The 23181-nt window shown below is 42.4% G+C and overlaps 1 protein-coding gene across 1 annotated transcript in view; it reads right to left on the bottom strand.

The window, feature by feature from the left end:
- Positions 1 to 6870: 6870 nt before the first annotated feature.
- The window catches only part of si:dkey-156n14.3 (zinc finger protein ZXDC), a 40838-nt gene continuing 24527 nt past the window's right edge, over positions 6871 to 23181 (bottom strand). The window contains exons 6-10 of the mRNA XM_034167342.1: positions 20788 to 21569; positions 10807 to 10891; positions 10483 to 10655; positions 10269 to 10370; positions 6871 to 7578 (exon numbers count right to left, since the gene is read on the bottom strand). Coding sequence (XP_034023233.1) covers positions 7492 to 7578; positions 10269 to 10370; positions 10483 to 10655; positions 10807 to 10891; positions 20788 to 21569 — 1229 coding nt within the window. The 3' untranslated portion in view covers positions 6871 to 7491. The remainder of the gene's footprint in view (positions 7579 to 10268; positions 10371 to 10482; positions 10656 to 10806; positions 10892 to 20787; positions 21570 to 23181) is intronic.

Raw genomic sequence — 23181 nt, 5'->3', positions numbered from 1 at the left:
TTCAGACGGTTTTCGGTGGCTTATCCGAGAAATTGTGGAAGAGGTGGGCATCATTTTTCTGAGTCCAGCATGTCCTGAGAGGCTTCAACACGAAGGTGCTTTTGCGCCGCCATTAGCAGCTTCGACATGAATTTCACCACCACTCTTTTCATGGCCAAATCTTCTGTCACAGTGGAATGTGCCGAAAAAGTGCTGATGTCCACCTCTTCCGCAATTTCTCGGATAGTCACACGATGGTCCCACATCACCACAGCGTTCACTTTGGAAATGATCTTGTCATTTCAGCATGTTGATGGCTGACCGGAGCGTGGCTCGCTCTCCACTGTTGTGCGGCCATCTTTAAACCGGTTGTACCGCTCCTTAATGTGTGATGCCCATAGGATCATCACCGAAAGGCATCTGAATAATCTGAATGGTTTCCACCTGGCTATTGCCCAGTTTGTGGCAAAATTTGATGCAGTTGTGCTGCTCCAGTCGTTCCGCCATTTTCCTTGAAATGAAAATCCACTGAGCGCACTGCACATGTCCTCACACAAAGGCTTGCTTACCAGCAAATGACGCAACTGACAGGCGTGAAAAAAATCATGCATGCGCACGAAGGTTCAAGGTTGGCTCATGCAAGCACGCTTGATTCAAATCCATCATGTTTTTGAAAAAAACAAAAAGGTCGGATACTTTTCTAACAGACCTCGTAGATGTTACTTGGTGTACATGTTGGGAAAGTGTAGGTACACGGACCCACAACAGGGGGCGCAAATGAACGGACAATGGAATAGGTCAAATAACAACACTTTACTGTTGTGAATGTGCACAACAAATACAACAGATTGCAACAATAGAAAATAGTCAATTCACAAGGTGTCGTGTGGGCAGGCTCGAAGATAGGAGACGCCTGTCCAAAGCAGAACCGGAACCACACGATTTCCTCCGCCACCAGACCCCGGGAATACTGGAGCCGCCAAGTCCCGAACTCCCAGGTGGCCACTGCCTCCGCGTGTCGGATCTGGTACTGCTGGCGAGGAACAAAAAGCAAGTGAATGAGGATGCGTTTGCACCCAGGAATCAGCACGGCAGGAATGCTACCTCCACCTCTCGTTGGAAAAACAGTCCAAAAATAATGCACAAAAGTCACAAAGGATATTGTCAAGCAGACAGCTGAGGTACGTTACCTTCCAGGTAGAACGATATCTCGGCAAAGAGGTGGAGACGTCTTCCTGCTGATGTACCCCTGCTGATCGGATGATTGGTAACAGCTGTTGCAGGTGATGCGTGACAGCTGTCACCCTGGCTGCTCCTGTGAGGCGGCTGCGCCCTCTGGTGCCTGGAGCCCGCACTCCAGACAGGGCGCCCTCTGGTGGTGGGCCAGCAGTACCTCCTCTTCTGGCGGCCCACACAACAGTATATGCATTAAAACTGGTCAAATATATATAAATTAACTTCTTCCCCTGGATCCATTTTCAGAGTGAGTGAGCGAGCATCTTTTTAACAACTTCAAACATACATTTTTTTGGTATTTAGTGTGTATGATCCTTTTTTATCCTTTATTATACAACAGAAACAGGCCATCAAACAAAGAGCAATGCTTGAGGATTTAGTATGCTGATCTGTATTCATATCTAATCTTTTACACTTTTCAAGCGTGAAAGGCCTCATAAGTATGTTTTCTTTCTTTTCTTTTCTTCTTTTTTTTTACTGGAGGCTCGTGTGTATGTGTGTGAGATTAGGGAGATCATTCCACAGAACAGGGGCACAATAAGAGAAAGCTCTGTGACCCACAGACTTTTTATTCACCCTAGGGACACAAAGTAGTCCTGCACCTTGATGACGCAGGCCGGTACGTAGGGTTTAATTACGCCAGTTAGGTAGGGAGGTGCTAGTCTGTGAATAATTTTATAGGTTAATAACAGAACCTTAAAATCTGACCTCACAGGGACAGGAACCCAGTGAAGAGATGCCAAAATGGGTGTAACGTAGTCAAACTTTCTGCTTCCTGTCAAAAGTCTGGTATCAGCATTTTGAACCAGCTGGAGACCCCTAATGCTGGACTGCAGTAAACTAGAAAATAGAACATTGCAGTAGACCAATCTAGAACATTTACAGTTTTACTGTATTTATAGTAAGTAAGTCCCTTTAGCTGCTGGAAGATAGAAGAAAAAAAATCCTGAGGTTCTGGTTAGTCTTTAGAACAAAAATTTGTTAATTCCTGGGTGTTAATTTAGTCCTCCTTCCTCAATGATGTAAAGTCTGTATGGTCCTAAACTTGTTATATTTTTGTGCGACTTCTCACGATTGCTCCAAAGGAGGAACTGGACTTGTGGAGAGCTGACATTGTGCTCTAGAAGCCTGGACATAGCTCTAAATGTTTTTTCCCTCCTGTTTATTGCAAGAAGGCAGTTCTTCAGTTAGGCCCAGAAAAAAAGCCAACAGGCAACAGCATATCTGGCTGAGCTCAACTGACCTGTTCATCGAGAAATCAAATAGCTGCAGGAAGAAGCCATGAGGGGGCCCCTACAGCACTGGGCCCACAGATTACGCACTTTGTCTGGACGGATGAAGTAAGCACGGCTGATTCCAGGATTATTTGCTTGCCTCTGTCCTACTTTTATTTCTTTGTCTCCTGAGGGATGCATACTTGCTTTTATTTTCAGTGAAAGATGCTGCAATTTTACCATCTGCTCTCAGAGTTGCTGAATCCCTTTTGTGAAAGCATACTTAAAACAATCAGAATGTGTAAAATGGTCTTACATCTACGCGCCATAAAACATGACTGGGGTCTCATGTTCAACATCCTTACAGGTCCCTTCACACATAACATGAATGTGAGTGAAACAGGCCGATCCAGGGCGAAACAGGCCGAATGGGTGAAACCCAAAAAAATTCCAGCTGTAGTCGCACAGGTGTGTATGGATGCTGTGTGACCACGAAGAATATGGGCGGATCCTGCTGTGAAGAATTTGTGCACGGTCATGTACATGCGCAGGAACACACAGAGACAGATGTGAGACCGCAGTGAGGACCTGTCCCAGCAGCAGGGAAGCATGGAAAATTTAATCCCCCATATAAAAAGAGCAGAGAGTACAGGAAGTATTGTCCGTCTGTTCCTCCTTCTTTCATGCCCATAGATGTAAGCAAGGACTTTAATGAAACTACATGTATGAAATAAAATGAAATATAAACATCCCTCCCTCCCTCCCTCGTACACGAAGTGACCGGTGCTCAGTCCAACAAAGTTCATGGCTGCTGTGGGTCACCTCACCTGCCTGGAGCAGCTCTTATTCACACGGATGTCAAGTGTCCAATGCGCTCATAAAGTGGCTGGTCACATCTGCGGTCAGCGACGCCTCCTGTCTGGAGCAGCAAAGCTCATATCATGAACCCTCCGCGTGGACCCACCGTCCTGATCACAAAGTTCACATGGATAATTTCATATGGCCCAGCGTGGCTGCATGGTCATTATTGTGTGCACTGAGATGTGGCTGGAGGCGATTGGAAGGCGATTTCTTTGGTTTTTATTTTTCCCTAAGTCATCATTGTTGGCACTTGGGTCACTTAGAAAAAGCAGGCACAGTTATGCTGCCAGCACAAATGTAGTGCCAAGGACACCGTCATGTGGTTGAGGTGGCGAAAGCAATATTTTTGTTATATCCCATGAACTGAATCTAACCACCTGCATTACAAGCACACCTTGAATGTTTTGGTCAAATATAAAAGAGGAAATAAACTTACCTGCACACACATCAATAGATATAAATGCTGTTAAAATCACCAGATGTGATAGAAGTGGCTTCACATTGGCCACACAATTAAAAAATATAGTGTTACATTTACATTTCTAATCTCATGAGGAAATGAAATAAATTATGTGCCACTAAATCTTTTTGCAACATGGTGGGAGTATCCATTTTAGTGTTGGCGCCACCTGCTGGTGAGAAATATTGTGGGGGTAAAAATAGCCTTTAAAAAGGTACGACTGCCACCAAGCGTTTCAAATGGGTACTGCTGTTCAAAATATGAAAGTCTCCCTGCTCTTGACTTTAATCGCTGACACACCCATGCGTGGCTCATTATTCGGTGGGACAGACTTTATAACTAGACTGTTCGCATGAGACCACTTAGTACGAGTACTCGACTGCTGAAATTACTTAAAACACCCATCCCCACTCCTAATCATGATAAATTAGGAAAACTAAGCTAACCATTGCTGAAGGTTGACGCTTACCTGTTTAGGAGAAAATTAACCAGTTTGGCACCTGTCTTGAAATTCTTCTGGGCCCTGAGTCACCTCCAACTTTACAACTGGAAGATTCATGTAAGCTGCTGGTTTTACATTTATCTGGTAACCCGTGTCAAAATGCTGACCAACAAGCTCATTTCAAGCTCACTTTGTTCACACCTGCTCCTAATTTCCATCATGCATGTGCTGTTAAGATCTCAGACATGTCCAGCCAGTGGCAGTTTGTACGATTATATATATTAAAGTTCACCAATGTCTAATCACTTTACTGAACTTTTAATTTCGTGAGTTACAAGATGACAGAGGTTTTTTTGTTTTTAAGTTATTGTGTTGAAGAGAAGGGGGTGAAACTTGGTGGGACAGAAATAACAGACATAACACATTACTGATGTCTGCCAATCCAGATCTGGTTCACCTCCAAAATTCAGTGGAGTCTTCCATGGCCTACTATTTATCTGTGGTGAAAGTTTGGTGAGAATCCATGAAGACGTTTTGATGTAATCCTTCAAAGCCTATATAAAGTGAAACCTGATCCAGAATCCGTATCTGGATCACATCCAAAATTGAATGGAGTCTTCCATGGCCTAATATATATCTGTGGTGAAAATTTTGTCCAAATCCATGCAGTAGTTTTGATGTAACCCTGCTAACAGACAAATAAACGGCGATGATTTTTATGTCCTTGGCGGACCTAATTAGCATGTTGCAATGCAAATTACAATGACAATAAAGGCTATTCTGATTCTGATGTTGCCCATGGGGATCCACGGGCTGTAGATTGGGTTGTTGTTTATAAAATAGCTAGCTGACATTTTTCAAAGGTGGTAATAAATTATGCAGTTTCTATGAGTTGGAATCATGTGCGAGTCCAGTATTTTTAGGACCTTAGACCTCAAGTTTTTAGAACTCAACCCTTCATGTTAATTACGTACTTTTTTAAATGTTAATTTACTGTCTTAATGTATTTATACATTTAGGTTATTATCATATACACACTATTATTATCATCATTATTATTTTACATTAATTCTGTCATTTGATTTTTAAATGGACCACAATGGAAATGCGTTCTCACTTTCTTGTGTCATCCATGTATTCTTTATGTATTTATATTATGTACTTACATTGAACTTACTAGATAAAATCATGCACGCAAACACATTTTCAATACATAGATGATTTACTGCCCCCTGCTGGAATGCCATGTGGGTCCAGAATGTTAGTATAAACATCCATTGTCCAGTGTTGTTAGCTAATATCTGTAGTTTCTCCAAAAATATTTGTCATATCAACGTTACGTTTTGGCAATGTTCATCCTTGACCCAAAATACATAAGCATACCAAATGGCAAATGTCAGCTCTCCCCCCATTTTCCGTGATTGAACTTATACACACGCACACAGAGCTTTCTGTCTTTCCTCATTCTGCCACAAACACGTGCCTTTATTTTAACACACCCACAAACAGACAGTGGCAGAAGACATCAAACACTACATTTCTCACTAATGGTAATGGCAACATGACACTTAACTCACTCATGGTTACAGCAACATGACAACTAAACTGACTGAACTAGTTTAACTACAAAAGCACAAATCAATAATAGTAACAACACTGTTAAACATAAACCACAATAACATTTAAAACCCCAAATTCCCAATGCGCATTGCAGCAGAACGTCCATTGTTCACCGTTGTTAGCTAATATTACTAATTTTCCAAAAATAGTCATATCAATTTTGTTTCTTCAGCATTCATCCTTGACCCAAGATACATAAGCATACCAAAAAGCAAATGTTAGCTCTTCCCAGTTTCTCCACAGGCCACTTGGAATTAATATGGATTACCTCAATTTCTCCCAGTGTAAAATTCTTCTGGAACACAATTTGACAATAATAACTGTTGTAAAACCTGGTTGTGCCCTTTTCAATTTTGTGTCACACCATAAGCTTGCCTTAAGATAAGAAAATTTTAAAATATTGCATAACGCTGTGTCTCTAGGGGGTGGTACCCAAGCAGCTAATGTGCTTGTTTCCCGTGCAGAAGGTTCCCGGTTCAAACCCCACCCCTGCCCATTCTCCATGTAATGGTGATACATGTCAGGAAGGGCATCGGGCGTAAAACCTGTGCCAATTAAACATGCAAATCCACTTGATTTGCTGTGGCGACCCAGAGTGAAAAACAAGGGAGAAACCAAAGAGATTTACTGACCCACGTGACAAAAATTTTCAACCTTATTGGCCCAGATACTAAATGCACATGTCGTATCACTGAAACAGTCACCCACTTATTTTGTGACAGAGAAATGTGTTTACAATTTGACATTTCAAATCCCAATTATAATGGGTAAATTTTATATACCTAAAATTTCTCACACCCACAAGTTGCTTTTGTGATTAAATATCTGAGTAGACAAACTGATCAACCTATTTTCATGCAATTGAAAAGTTTGCATTAAATCCAATTATCCCCTTGGAGATGTCATACCAGAATTGTTTCCCTTCATGCAGATCTTTCACTCAAATCCAAACAGTTTAGAGGGCGTTCCACTGTGATAGACAGGCTGATTCTTATACATCCCCAAAATTTTGTTTGCGGGGGTATAAAAGTTGAAATGATGACCTCACCACACAAGTATTGATTGTGCTTTGATTCTTTAATTCCTCTCTGTTTGGCTCTGCCATTCTGTAAACCCACAATGAAATAAATATTAAACAGAAGAATTAATACACAAATGTAAACCAGTACATAAAAACGTACACGATGTTGTCGTCAACATGGATGCATGGCAACAATAGAAAAATATCAAAAAGTTATAAAATTATAATTGCAACAAATAAAGCAAATGAGCAGGCAGTAGTAGTGTGCACAGCGTGAGGCGTCTGTAAGGCAACCAGAGCAAAGACGGTGCACCGTGTGTGCAAGTGATAATGTAGCACCGTGGAACAGACACTGTTAAACTACATTAAGGACCTCTCATTTCATTTAGGTACAATCATGGCATATCATCTGACCAAAGAAACCATCTTTGCCCCAGGGTGCATGATCTGTGGGACCGCATCCACCTTTGGCCCGTCACAACCTGAAGTGATCACAAGTATGGAAAGGCCCTCTCAATCCTGATTAGAGGTGCGGAAAATCCATGGTGTAGTAAAATCTCTCAGGTTATGTTTGATGTCCTAAACTGTGTCTGAGGACAACTAAAGGAAAGTGAAATGGTCAAGAGTCTATTTCAGTGCACCTTGCAGCAGTGTGAGGTCACTCCAGGTCTTGAAGATTGATTGTGCTTCCTGTGAACTGGGAGTTGTCAGAACCGTGATCATCCTCGGTCATCACTGAGGGTTCCTGTAAGGAAAAAGCAGCAGCACGACTCAATCCACTGCAACTCTGCTCAGTATCAGTAGTGTCAGAGGCTTATTTTCTTCTGTGTGTGTGTGTGTGAGAGAGTGAGTGAGTGAGTGAGTGAGTGAGAGATACACTCTACTACAACACAATTGTACTTGATCTAACAATTTTTTCTCTATATGTGTGACTAAGAGGTGGAATTTAAAGCCCCTTTCACACTGGGCCTGCGTAGTTATATTGTGCAGTGTACCTAGTACACAGGAATGGCTGTGTAAGTTGCGTGCAGGGAAGGGGGGGGGCGCTGCACGCAGGGGGGAAAAGCTTGGCTCCATGACACTGTTTTTACAGACTGCCTGGACACGCAGATAGATTTGATATATTGGAAAAAGTCAGAATACATTAGTTCCAGGAGTTAATGGGACTTTATTTAATGTGCCACAATCGTGAGAGAACTTGAGGAGGTGAAAGCGCCATGGAGCTGCAGCCAGCCATCGCGCGCATGATCCATCCATGAGCAGTGGACGTGGACATGTCCTCTTGCTGGTGTTCTGTCCATGAGGAGTTAGTGGACGTGGAAGCTTGACTGCTTGCCTCTTTTTCTTCCGTGGTTTTGAAGCTTCACTGCCAGCAAAGTCCAGCAAGATGAATAAGATCTATCAATGCAGGTATGTACTGATAAAAAAAAAACCGCAAAGGATTTTGCACCCTGGCGTAGTGTGTACAATTTCGGAGGGCTGGTGTACAGTAGTGCAGTGTTGTGTAGATTTACATACAGTAGCGGAGTGTTGTGTAGACGTGCGTGGAACACTGCATCTGTGCTCTACGCCGAAAGCCCACGAAAACCTATTTCACAGACCCCTTTGCATCCCTCAGGGTACTGCCACGCAGGGCTGCATAAACTCGGCGTAGCCAGTACGTGGTATTATGCAAGTCTACGTTGGCCCGGTGTAAAAGGGCATTAAACTGGTCTTTCACAAAGTATGTCTTCAAATATTTTATAACTGTAAATTCGGTAACACTTGAAGGTATCGTCATAACAGTGACATGTCACTGTCATAGCTGTTACATGACAGTCATGAATGTGTCAAACATTATGTCAATATCATAAATGTTTCTGACTGCTGTGATTGTCATTCGGTTTTTGTAATGACAAGTTGGCATACCAAAAAGACCAAAAAGGCCAAAGACAACTTCTAGTTATGTCGCTTTGATTAATATCAAGTTGTCATTATTAAAACCGAATGACACTTAATGACAGCAGTCATAAACATTCATGACATTGACGTAATTTTTATGACATGTTCATGACTGTGTCATGTAACACTTATGACAGTCTTATGTCACTATTATGACGATACCTTCAAGTGTTACTGAAAATTCTATACAAATACTACATTACTTAAAATTTATACTTAACTCAAACGTGAGTATTCGTTCCTGTTACAGAAAATAAAGAGTGGTATCAGGACAATGTGACTGAAAACCGCATTTACAGTAAGGAACACAAGTATCTGGGCAATAACGTTTTGTAATTTTCTCTCTAATCTACAATATAGATGAAACAACACAATCAGTATCAGTCTGTGTGGACATTTGCCCATCTACTGCCAGGAGAACAGCACACCAGACACTTTGCACTCTCTTTTCAGGCAGTGAGCCCACATGGAGGTGACACCATGTTGTTTTGTTGGGCTGAGCCCTACAGTTATAGACCTGGCCAATAGACACTCATCTGTGAGCTCTCCCCCAGGCCTGGCACCAACAGAAGGAAGCCCCAGGTTCCCTAAGCCAGGAGAGGCAACTCCATCTGAATATTTTTCCATCAGAAAGGGCCTTTTTGAATTGCCCATTGTCTGTTTCCTCTTCTGGGTCCAATCTGCCAAGGGTGGCTCTACCAGGAGCTAATGCTCCAAGGATCACCGGAGGGCACAAACCCCTCCACCACGATAAGGTGGCCAGTTGAGATGGTTCGGGCATCTGTTGAGGACGCCCCCTAGTCATCTCCCTAGGGAGGTCTTCCAGACACGTCCAACTGGGAGGAGGCCCTGGGGAAGACCCAGGACATGCTGGAAGGATTATATTTCCCAGCTGTCTTGGGAACACCTCTTAATTCAATTCTTTTTTTTTTTCCTCCAGAAAGTACCAATAAGCAGTACTGCTTAGAGTAGTAGTGCCGTTAAACTCTTAATAATTCCTATGCTTAATGTTAACATTACAAGCACATCTTGATTGCTTCATTTCAACTCCAGTGTGGTGGCACAGAGACACCAAATTTCAAAAAATGTGTCACTCGGGGGTTTCATTAAGGAAGCATGTAGAAGTTGCAAACTTTTTCAAGCGACCACGGTGAACGCAGACGATGTTTGTGTGGTAAAGTGTGGAAAATCTGGACTTTCTACAAGTCCCTAGATACCTTCTGGTGCATTTTCTAAACCAAAATAAGAATGAATATGTCATTATATTTCACTTGTAAATTACAATATTGTATTGTTATGATTACAGATAATCTAGAGCTGTAATTCCTACTGTATTATATGTTATTTAAATGTCTCTCCTCATCTCAACATTGTCTAGTCCTGCCCTGGAAACCTGCATTCACGTTATGAGGTAATTTCTGGAGGTATGCATGTTTCCTGTAGGTGTTTCTTTTTACACTTCTTTCAGTCATGGTGGTTGACAGATTATCTCACCTGTAAAATGTTGACAGGCAGGTCCACAGTGAGCTGAGAGTGCGAGCTGGATGGCTGAGAGCTCAGCTGGAAGGCCAGGTCACCATCACTGACTGGGTCATCCTGAAACACAACCACTGAGATCAACATGCCTTTCTGGGCAGCTACTCAATACAGGTTTGTGACCTTTTTAGATCCAGGAGATACATTTCAATGACATGCCTGAGGCTCTCACCTGCAGCAGCTGAATCTGGACATACTGCCCCCCCGTAACAGGGTCACGCAGCGTCAGACCCCCATTGGCTGTTGCTGCATTTTCACCGTAACGGCCATTAGAGGGAGCCAATGACCCTGGAGTGTTGACAGGTTTTGCACCCTTAGTTTTTCTCTGGTTTAGTCCTGCACTGCCTGTGATCACAAATAAACATTGTCACTGGCTGGAGAACAATCTTTTCAGTGTGAGCTCAGGTGTATCAAACTGTCTGGTATATTTTTAGATACTGACTCGAATAATGCCAGCTTTAGGAGCATTGAGAAGCATTGGTGATGTGTGTGTTACCTATTGAGGCTGATGGGCCTCTTTGCTTCTTCTTCTTGGCAAGCTGGATGGCTCTGTAGTCCGTCCTGGCTGAGCCTCCACTATCCTAACACAGGAAAAGAGCACACTCTTATTAAAGTCCAGTGTTCAAAAAGGGAACAAGAGAACTCTGCCTGGTTAGGGTTAGGATTGGGTTAGGGGTAAGTTTAGCCCTGTGCCAAGTTCACACCTGGGGCTGAGTTCGCATCAGGCCATCTTTTCCTGTATCACTTCTCCTGCCCATTTACTCACGCCAACGTCACACTGTCTTATGTCACGCTAGTGACTTCTAAAAGACTTTCATTTTCAAGACACGTGAATGATGAAACATATGAATCGCTGCTTTAACGCATTCACCTTGGTCATGTTATCAACCAGATAGAAAATAAGATGAAAATTTATAAATAAATAACAATAAAACTGTTTATGAATGGATCGCAAACCAGCTTTAGATGTGCACACTACCACCTACTGTATCTGACTGTATGGAATCATGCCATTAATTATTCTAGGTCCAATGATTCCTCTGCAATATTACAAGCCTGGCAAGCCACCAGGCTAACAGGAACCCCTGCCAGACCAGAAATATTTTGTTAACTAGGTCACCGCGGTCTTAGACTGCAAACCTCCACCAATACCATTTTCCAATTCCACAAATTTTTACCTTGGAAAAACTTTTCAAGGCTGAAGTCCATAGGCTAAAACACAATACAAAATATAGATCAAAAGGGCTTTTCAATGTTAAAAAGAACTGAATATCCACTAAATCTGCAATACGGATCAGCTGCAGATCAAACTTATTCTATTCATTGACGAGCACCAGTTGCACGTCATTGTCACAAATGAGTGATTGAGGCTCTTTTGATTGAGACATAATGCAAAATGTACACCGAATGGGTTTTTTCAATGTTAAATTCAAATGTCCACAAAATCCACAATCCAGAACAGATCTGGATCCAACTTTGTTAGGCAATATTAAGTTCCAGTCTGCACCTCACTTTCAAATATGAGAATGACTGGGGCATGTTTGATTAAGATGTTATGTAATAAACATTAAACAGGGTTTTCAATGTTAAATTTAAATGGCCACAAAATCTGTAATCTTGATCAGATTTGTTATGAATTTTTGAAAATTTGTTCAATGTTGAAGATAGGGATTTTCCAAACTTTCCCAAGACTTTCCTGTCTTTGCCCTTTGACCTTGAAAACTCAATCAGTTTTTGGCGCTCAGAATATGAATCTTCAGTAAAAATTTCATAATGAGATATGGACAATTGTGGGCTCCAGGCTGTTAAACAAACAGGGGTGATAACATAATCTCTGCTCAACATTGTAGGCGGCCAACATGCGTCACCATAATTTGGACGTCAATAATCATTTAGCTCATCCAAAGCTTTTTTGAATCTGGACTTCTCTCACACAAATGTCTGTGGAGCAAATGTTACATTTAGAATGATTTGACAGCATCCTAATGATCTCTCTCTCTCTCTCTCTCTCTCTCTTAAAATGGGTAGTATAAGTGTGTATAAGCTTTTGCTGCCCATTCGCTTAATTAGGTCAACTGAGAAATCAGTTTTGTGTATTAATTTATTATATATTTTTTAATATTATCATGTTTTCCTAATCTTCCTTTTTATCCAGATTTTCCACATTTAGAAATGCAATTTCATTACACTTAGGTTGATTTGCACACTTGATTTGCATATGTAAAGGTACTACAATAATAATCCCAAAATAAGTTTGTATGATCGTTTTATTATTGCAATTCACCTTATTGACGTTTCAAATCCTGCAAACCTTGGACAGGTCGCAGCACTGTGAGATCTCAGTAACATTGAGAACTGCTGAGATGCTTGATCACGATGCACTTTAACCGCTGCACATGGACAACACCATTAACATTGCAATATAAAACATTTTATATTGTGTCTAAAACTCTCGTGAATATTCTTTGCGTTTATAGACGTTGTTATTGTTTGTTTTATGTAAACGTGAGAAGACACAGTCTGTCTCTCCGTATTTTTCATGGGAGCTGCTGTGAGCTACAATTGCTTCCTGATCATGTCGTTCTGGGGGAAAGTGAAGTTTGCTCTTTGTCTTGATTATTATTCTTTACAGCACTGTTTGTCCTCTTTGTTCCAGACTAATATATATAATATGTCTGAAATTCGGTTTGCGTTTATTAAATTCCACGCAGATTAAACGTAACAGACAGATTATTTGTTATAATTGTTTTAGCACGTTTTCAGGGTAGCATGCAGCGTCGCTTACTGACGTGAATGAAACAAAAGCATAAAAAAAAAAAATTTTTGTAGTATAATATTTACAAACCATCATCGTGTTGATTCTCTATATTGACTGCAGCGACTCTCTGGCACGCAGGGATTATGGGATCGTCACTAGGGCAAATTCGTAATGTTGTCTAATGCTCAAATTTTTGTTTCAATTATTAAAATAATTGATACAGATAGTCCATTATTACATTTAAATGTTTACAATTTGTTTAATTTATGATTTATAATTTTTAATTACAGATTGTTCGAGGATGTCCCCTGGGTGGCGACCACTGTGGACTGTTGGTCAGCCCACAACAGGTCCTACATGGGGATGACTGCACACTGGCTGGACCCCAAGACCCGCACCAGACAGCACGCGGTCCTGGCCTGCTCTCGGCTCAAAGGGCACCACACCTTTGATGTTCTCGCCGAGGCCATGGTGGACACCCACTATAAATTCCACCTGCAGGAAAAGGTGACCAGGACCACGACAGACAATGGCAGCAACTTTGTTAAGGCATTTGTTCAGTTTGGCACAGAACCTGAGCTCTTGCCAGACATTCCTGAGCCTGCTGCCGATTCGGACATGGAGGACATTGAGGGGGATCCTGAGGCTGGAACCATGGGTGAGGTGGAGTACATCTCTGTTGAGGCTGCCCTTGAGGAGTCCAGTGGCCTGGGCCACAACCTTCCAGTCCACATGAGGTGTGCAGCCCACACCTTCAACTTGGTAGCCAGCGTGGATGCTGACAAGGTGCTTGCCTGTGCGCAATTTAAGTCTACCTACAGAAAGGCCATGTCTAAGGCACAGGCGCTGTGGAACCAGCAGTGCCGCAGCAACGTGTCAGCAGACACCATTTTGGATGAGTTGAAGAGGAGGCTCTTAGTCCCCACCAGTACCAGATGGAACTCCACCTATGACTCAGTTGTTGTCCTCAATGACCTGCTGCATCATAAAAGGGCTAGGGTTTGCTGTCCACCGGGTGATGGCGCTACTGAAGCTACAGAGCTTCACTGATTCCGAGGTCAGCTTCCTGAAAGAGTATGCCCAGGTAATGTCCAATGTAGCCAGGGCCTTGGACAAAATTCAGGGAGAGGATCAAGGCCATCTTGGGAGCCTTCTGCCAACTGTTGCAGCTACCATAATGAAGCTGAAGGAGGCCAAGTCCACAGGCCTCCTATACTGCAGTCCTTTGGTAGATGCAATACTGGCAGGCATCACAAAAAGGTTTGGGCCCCTCCCAGAAGATCAGGAGTGCCAGCTGGCAGCTGCCTTCCACCCCAAGTTTCGTCTGTTCTGGCTGGAGAAACACGACCATAGCCAGGTCAGCAGAGTCAAGAAGGCCATGGAGACTGCCGTGGAGACATCCCTGAGGGAGACCGTGATGGAGGAGGGCAGCAGCAGCACCAGCAATGAAGAGGAAGGGGCAGATGACTTCTTCAGCAGCATCACTCAGCCCCAGGAGTGCACGAGCCACAGGTCACTGAAGTTAAAGGCACAGAACCTGGTTAAGATCTGGCTGGAGACCATCTCAAGGACGTCTTGACAGATGCTGCCTTCTTGGGTGAGAAGGTGCTGGTGGACCTCTTCATTAAAATAACACAGGCCATCCCATCCAGTGCTGCGGTTGAGCGCCTATTTTCGATAGGCAAGGACATTTTGAGGGCCAAGAGAGCCACCCTCTCAGATACCAATTTTGAGAGGTTGGTTTTCATGAAGGGCAACAGCATCACCTCGAGGAGCTGGGAGAAGCAGCAAATGTGTAATAGATGTGTGATTACTGGAATATCTCCCTAAATGTGAACGCAGGTCTTGCAAAACGTGAATATCATTCATAATATATATTTTTTCAGTTTAAGCATCAATTACTGCAAGAAATCTTGATTACAAACACTATCATGCTAAAAATATTTCTTTTTTGTATTTGTTTGTTTTTGGGGGGGTGGGGTTGAGTCATCAATGGTCTGCTGGTTATACTTTAAGTGAATTTATGACATATTGCTCATTTTATTAGTAATTTTAATGATTTAAAAAAAAATCACTAAAATTCAATTTTTGCACATTTTTCCAAACTGAGTGCTGTAGTATAACCAGCAGGAGGCCAGTGATGATGTGTGCAGTAAATTTTGTCACTACACCTGAATTTATTGATTATTTTTCTGGTGTCTCCTTTCATTTTTGCACTTTGTAGAAGTCACTGGGCCGTTCAGATTAATATTTTTCCAGCTGCCGAGGACGGCTCATATAGATGAAAGTAAGGTTGGAGCTCGTTACTTCTGAGGTTAGTAACTAGGGTTTATTTTCTATAACGCTTGACTTATGACAATCTGTGAACAATTTTCTAAATTTAGCGGCGTCCTCCCCGAGTTTGACACCTGTGTTACCGTTTGACAAGTGGATCGTCCCAGTCAAACTCCTCAACTGCTGCTGTCAACAGAGCGGCTCGGGCTTGTCACCAGAAGCGAGACCCGTCCTGGGCTCGCCTCCCTGCCTCACTGACTGCAGTGAACGCAAACCCCCCCGCCACAAACAAACTAAATACAAAAATTTTTTTTTGCATGATAGGATTTGTAATCAAGATTTCTTGCAGTATTTGATGCGTAAACTGAAATCCATAAACTGAAAAAATATATATTATCAATGATATTCACATTTTGTGAGACTCACATTCATGTTTAGGGAGATATTTTCAATATTCATATTTTGCAGTTAAAGGCTTGTGGATAATTCACTATTTGCAGTTGATTAATTTGTTTAATATTTATTTTGGGTTACTTAATTGAGGATATATTTGTTTAATAAACTATGTTTAATAAACAGTATGTTGTACTCCTTAATTTCATTTGTTCATGATGTTATTATGTGCATGTTGATCTTGATCATCATCTGATCTTGATATGCTGCACCTTTTTGAAAAGCTCCGTGTATACAACATATTAAAATTTCAGCTTTCTAGGTCTGTTTTTTTAGGGTTTTAGAGGGAGAAAATTAAGCTAAATTCACTATGTTGGAAGTTGAAATTGCACGTCATCCAGACAGCCGAGGTCTTACATAGCAACTGCTTAGCAACGCCAGCTGGTGTGACAATGATAAGCCAGCAGGGGTCAGTGCACACTAAGGGGAAAAAAAAGAGATAGCTTCCAGTTCACAGGTCAAAGCAGAAGCGCTGTTGCAACACTCGGTAGAGAACAAGCTGAAAGAAGTTACACTGTGGACAAAAACGGTATGTAACTAAAGCAGCTCAAAAGTCTATTTTTGTGCATTTGTTTTGTGAATGTAATATGAGCCATAGCTCCACAAACGGTTTAATATAAACTGACTTCTAATACTGTGATTTACTGCTTTTGATGAAGATAATGACAGTGTTTGGGGTTTTATTTATTTTTTGTGCATCCTTTTGTGCTTGTCACTTAACCTTTACCCAGCAGCAGAGCCTGCAGTGCTGGGATTCAAAAAGTATTAAGCCGTTAGTGTAATCCAATGTGGCCGTGCGGCGTACGCCCCCTAGTCAACACTACAAGTTATCGGTTATCTGTATCTTCCGATAATCCCTTTATCCATTTATCGGTTTATCTTTATCAAAGATAACTTTTCAGTTATCTGATTATCTGTTATCGAAGTTAACTTTTAGGTTATCTGTGCCCACCACTGCCTGATGGCACAGTTTACGTTTCCCGTTTCTTTTCTTTCAGGTGTGTTGTTGAAGCCAACGACAATTCCAGGAATTCTTGTCCTTATAAGACTTTTTCAAACATTCAAACAGTCTTTCTCGCCCTCTTCTCTCTGTGCAACATCGATCCGTGACAGAGACATGCTTCACAAGTCTTCTTTTAAAAACTAGAAAGCTCTAAAATTTTGGGTTGTCCACATGCTAAGTTTAGCTTAAAGCCCCGTTTACACATAGACGGTAAGAGCTCCCGGAAGCGTCCCGGAAGAGTTTTTGTCCGTCTTAAGGAACACACGCCGTTGTTAGCGCCGGCACTAGGGGGCGTGGCTTAGTTCCGGCTTTACCGGGAATCGTCGAAAAAATTATTCAACATGTTGAATAATTCTGGGAGCGCTCCCGGAGAATTCGAGTGACGACGGAGACAACGCGAACAACAGCGTTTGATACTTTTTAATCGCCGTTACATCCTGCCCCTTCCTGTAGTGCCGCAGTTTACACCGCCGCAATTGGCGGCCGGCGTTGTATCCCTAATCAACGGCATGTAAAACGACGATAGAGCCCACATCGGCGTCCTCAAGGGCGTTTAAACCGGCGACAGAGGCAGACAAAACGGCGGCGCTAGCAGACAGTACGCCGTTCTAAACGCCACCTCCCGGTTAACAGCGTTCCAAACGGCCGATAGGCGGCGGTCAATATAAAAACACTAGCGCGCTGCATGCAGGCCTCTCACTCGCGGCCAGCTCCAGATATTTTTGCAGAGAAGCTCCAGTATGCCTCCTAAAAGGAAATTGGCAGCCAAGAGGTCTGGTTCAGAAGCAGAGGGTAGCCCTGTGGTGAAGACGAGCAACACGTTGAGGAGGGGAAAAGGAAAGAAGAAAAGGCTGATGATCTCCCTCCCCCTGCAGTGACAGAGGCATGTATTCCTGCTGCTTCAGCCTATTATACTCTGGGGGCGGTGCCTATATGCAAAAGTTCCTGGAGTAACGCAGGATTTGCCTGGATAAATCCAGCGGTACACAGGGCATTATCGGCAGCAGCAGAACACCGGCGTTCTCACGCGCGTCTTAACCTGCGATTGTAAAGGATAGAACTGGGTATTAATCCCCGTTGCCTGACGTGTGCCGGATGCTATGGTGTCAAAACGGCGCTTTATTCGGCGGATTTAGCGGCGTTTTATCCGCGTATTTGCGGATAGTACGGCGGCCAAAACGCCGGTGAAATGGTCCGCCCCTTTCCACCGCAAAAACAGCCTGAACTACCGCGAACTTTGGTCTACGTACTGCCTGCCGACAAAACCATCTATGTGTAAACTAGGCTTAAGCGTCACACAGGAGCCACACAGCATCACCGCAGTAACCAACCAGTCCTGCTTTACGACAACAGCTACACTTTGAGTGGCATTTTTCCTCCGCGAAACTCCACGGATCCAAGGAAACTGTTTTGTATCTGTAACACACAGGTCAGTGTCTGCGGACTTATAAAACTTACACGATGTTGTAAAAAAAGAGAACGCTTTGCATTTTTGCATAAGCATTTTTTGCATAAGCATTTTAAAAACTCAGTGATGATCACGATTAAAGAGTACATCACTAACACCCCATCCCCCCCCCACAATGAAATCTACGGAATCCCACGGATCGGCGGAGTTTTCACAGTCCTGAATATGAAAAATATGAGTGTATTTTTTGGAAAAGTAATTTTTTGGGGGGTTACATGACCAATGATCAAGCTTTGCAGGACTGGTAGGGTTACATAAATACTAAGCACATCACCCAACTTTAATAACAATAATCAATCAATCAATCAATTTTTTTATATAGCGCCAAATCACAACAAACAGTTGCCCCAAGGCGCTTTATATTGTAAGGCAAGGCCATACAATAATTATGTAAAACCCCAACGGTCAAAACGACCCCCTGTGAGCAAGCACTTGGCTACAGTGGGAAGGAAAAACTCCCTTTTAAACAGGAAGAAACCTCCAGCAGAACCAGGCTCAGGAGGGGCAGTCTTCTGCTGGACTGGTTGGGGCTGAGGGAGAAAACCAGGAAAAAGACATGCTGTGGAGGGGAGCAAAGATCGATCACTAATGATTAAATGCAGAGTGGTGCATACAGAGCAAAAAGAGAAAGAAACAGTGCATCATGGGAACCCCCCAGCAGTCTACGTCTATAGCAGCATATCTAAGGGATGGTTCAGGGTCACCTGATCCAACCCTAACTATAAGCTTTAGCAAAAAGGAAAGTTTTAAGCCTAATCTTAAAAGTAGAGAGGGTGTCTGTCTCCCTGATCTGAATTGGGAGCTGGTTCCACAGGAGAGCAGCCTGAAAGCTGAAGGCTCTGCCTCCCATTCTACTCTTACAAACCCTAGGAACTACAAGTAAGCCTGCAGTCTGAGAGCGAAGCGCTCTATTGGGGTGATATGGTACTACGAGGTCCCTAAGATAAGATGGGACCTGATTATTCAAAACCTTATAAGTAAGAAGAAGAATTTTAAATTATATTCTAGAATTAACAGGAAGCCAATGAAGAGAGGCCAATATGGGTGAGAGATGCTCTCTCCTTCTAGTCCCCGTCAGTACTCTAGCTGCAGCATTTTGAATTAACTGAAGGCTTTTTAGGGAACTTTTAGGACAACCTGATAATAATGAATTACAATAGTCCAGCCTAGAGGAAATAAATGCATGAATTAGTTTTTCAGCATCACTCTGAGACAAGACCTTTCTGATTTTAGAGATATTGCGTAAATGCAAAAAAGCAGTCCTACATATTTGTTTAATATGCGCTTTGAATGACATATCCTGATCAAAAATGACTCCAAGATTTCTCACAGTATTACTAGAGGTCAGGGTAATGCCATCCACAGTAAGGATCTGGTTAGACACCATGTTTCTAAGATTTGTGGGACCAAGTACAATAACTTCAGTTTTATCTGAGTTTAAAAGCAGGAATTAGAGGTCATCCATGTCTTTATGTCTGTAAGACAATCCTGCAGTTTAGCTAATTGGTGTGTGTCCTCTGGCTTCATGGATAGATAAAGCTGGGTATCATCTGCGTAACAATGAAAATTTAAGCAATACCGTCTAATAATACTGCCTAAGGGAAGCATGTATAAAGTGAATAAAATTGGTCCTAGCACAGAACCTGTGGAACTCCATAATTAACTTTAGTCTGTGAAGAAGATTCCCCATTTACATGAACAAATTGTAATCTATTAGACAAATATGATTCAAACCACCGCAGCGCAGTGCCTTTAATACCTATGGCATGCTCTAATCTCTGTAATAAAATTTTATGGTCAACAGTATCAAAAGCAGCACTGAGGTCTAACAGAACAAGCACAGAGATGAGTCCACTGTCTGAGGCCATAAGAAGATCATTTGTAACCTTCACTAATGCTGTTTCTGTACTATGATGAATTCTAAAACCTGACTGAAACTCTTCAAATAGACCATTCCTCTGCAGATGATCAGTTAGCTGTTTTACAACTACCCTTTCAAGAATTTTTGAGAGAAAAGGAAGGCTGGAGATTGGCCTATAATTAGCTAAGATAGCTGGGCCAAGTGATGGCTTTTTAAGTAATGGTTTAATTACTGCCACCTTAAAAGCCTGTGGTACATAGCCAACTAACAAAGATAGATAATATAGATAATAATAATAATAATAATAATAATAATAATGAGGATTAAAGCATTTTCAACAAGTGTTCCAGAATTCTCCATTAGTTTATTAAGGTGGTGAACTCAATCACATTAGTTAGGTCAGTATAATTGGCCCAATCATTACAAATAATGTTTATAACCATTTCTCCAGATTTCAATTTCAGATGAGTTTGTTAAAATACTTCTCACAGAAGCGAATTCATGCGGCATGACGCATACAACTTAGCATTAACTGAGCCTGAGAGTTATTAAAAAAAAAATAAAAACAAAACAGACTTAGAGGCTTGCTAAAATGTTTATATAATAAGGGATGCAAAAAAAAAGTGAACTTATCCTTTAAACTCCATGACTGTTACTCACCAGGAAGCTGCTTGGTGACACTGCATTGAGCTCAGGGTCTTTCTGTGGGCTGAAACCGCTGCTATGGGCAGGGAAAACAAACTGAGTCAGGACCTTTCCTCCCTCCTGAGGTCCCAGCACCTCCACACAGCCAAGCAGAGGCCCCGCACATCCCTGACCACCAACCTCCACCACCTTTGAGGGTGAGGCCAGAAGTTCCGCAACAGGGGTCACTGCTAGGGAAGAGGAGGCCTCCGCACTTAGGGCACTGGCAGGGCCGAGTGGGTGCTGCAGAGTCGGGTCCACTGACACACCAGCACCTTGCATGGTGAGTGCTGCCAGAGTTCCCAAGGCCTCTGGTGTAACTGTCTGCACATCATCCAGATTAAGTGTGCCCTGTGGAGGCAAGACATCACCCACAGTTCCTTCAAGACCGTGGTGGGGGGTAATATCAACACTAGCCGGCAAGATAAGAGAGTCTACAGCTCTTGCCAAGGTGGTACTGTTACCAGTACCGAGTGTGCTGCTAACTGAGGATGGGTCAATTGTGAGGATGCCTGAGCTGACCAAAGACAGGTCCATGGTGAAAGTGCCATTTGAATTGTTCCCACCAACAGGAATTCCCACTCCAATGCCGGTAGTGGCTCCAGTACCTCCGGGTACACTGGAGAACAGGGAGCTGAGGTCCAAGCTAGTCAGCTGGTCACCAGCAATACCAGGCCCGGCAACAGTGGCTGGCGTGGAGCTGATGAGCTCGCTGCTGGGGGTTAGAGTGGGCGTGGTCTCCATCTGACTCAGAACATCTGCAACAGAGGAAGAGGGAAAAGCAAGTGAATTGTGTTTCAGTTCAAACACAGCAACAATTTTAAATGTGAGTTTAGCTAAGACTTATTTCTGAAATGAGTGACAAAAGAAGGTTAAGAAAAAAAAAGAACCTTTAGTGGCCAAGTAAATTTTTGATGGATGCTAAAACCCACAACCTGTGAGCAGTTTTGTCACTATTTCATTTATAAAAGTGTCAGACAGAATGCAAGTCCTAAATGTAGTGTTGAAATGTCTGCGTCTCCTACACATTCTGCTGTGCTTGAGCAGTTTAACCCAGTTTCTCTTCCGTCCCTTTGTGAGGTGGTGAAACACATGAAACCAACAACTGTCTTTTAGATTTTGTTCCAGCCAATGTTCTGAAAGAGGTTATTAATAGTGCTGGGTTAGATCTCCTCATTTTTATCAACACGTCTTAGTTCAGAGTGTGTTCCAGCTGCTTTTAAACATGCTGTGGTTCAGCTGCTCCTTAAAAAACCTCACCTCGACTCATCAGTTTTATCCAATTTTAGGCCTGTTTCTTATCTGCCATTTCTTTCTTAGGTTTCAAAAATGGCCATTTTCATACAGTTAGTCTTTTTTTTTTTAGAAAATAATATTCTTGAAAGACTCCAATCTGGATTTAGATCACGACACCACACTGGGTCAGCTCTTTTAAAAGTACATATGCATCTGCAGATGCAAGGAATCCTACTGTAGTGGTACTATTGGATCTCACAGCAGCCTTCGATACTGTGGACAAAACAGTACTCGTGTCCTGTTTAGATGATTTTGTTGGCTCACGCAGCAATGTACTTAAGTAGTTTAAATCCAATTTGGGTGAGAAGCGTTTTTCCTGTTACAATTGGTGACCTTTCATCTTTCTTGTGGAGTGCCACAGGGTTCTATTCTTAGCCCTATTCTATTTTCATTGTACATGTTGCCTTGAGGGTCAATCATAGCCAATCACAATCTGTCCTATCATTGTTAAGCAGATGATCTGCAAATCATCTGCCTATGATGACAAATGGAAGCAATGCGTTGTCTTCACTGTTAGATTGTATCTGTGATTTTAAGCAGTGGCTGTCTCAAAATTTTCTTTATCTGAATGGCAGTAAACCTGAGACAGGTGTGTTTGGACATTCTGGTATGCTGAATGTTACACCCTCAAATGTTGGTGCTCTGGTTAATTGTTCAAAACCAGCTGTTAAGAATTTGGGAGTGATATCTGACAGCTGTTTGAGGTCTGATCAACAAATGAGCTCTGTTGTCAAAACAAGTTACTTCCATCTATGTCTTCTGACTAAAGTAAAGACCTTCCTCAGTAGATGTGATTTTGAGACGGCCATTCATGTTTTCTCCTCGACTTGATTACTGTAACTTCTGCAAAATGCTGCTGCTCATCTTTTAACAAACACCTCCAGATGTAAGCATATCACCCAAGTACTTTACTCACTCCACTCACTTCTAGTTCATTTTAGAAGTGATTTTAATGTTTGTTTTTGAAGCCATTAATGACCTTGCACTGTCTTACTTGTCTGAAATTTTAACTCTGGCACTTACAGTAGAGCTGTAGGGTCGTCTGGTCAAATCTATAAGTTTTGAGGTCCAAAT

Source organism: Thalassophryne amazonica, chromosome 3, assembly GCF_902500255.1.
Source record: "Thalassophryne amazonica chromosome 3, fThaAma1.1, whole genome shotgun sequence".
In the NCBI taxonomy this organism is placed as follows: Eukaryota; Metazoa; Chordata; class Actinopteri; order Batrachoidiformes; family Batrachoididae; genus Thalassophryne; species Thalassophryne amazonica.
The sequence above is the reverse complement of the archived record's forward strand: the minus strand, read 5'-3'. Positions and strand labels throughout refer to the sequence as shown.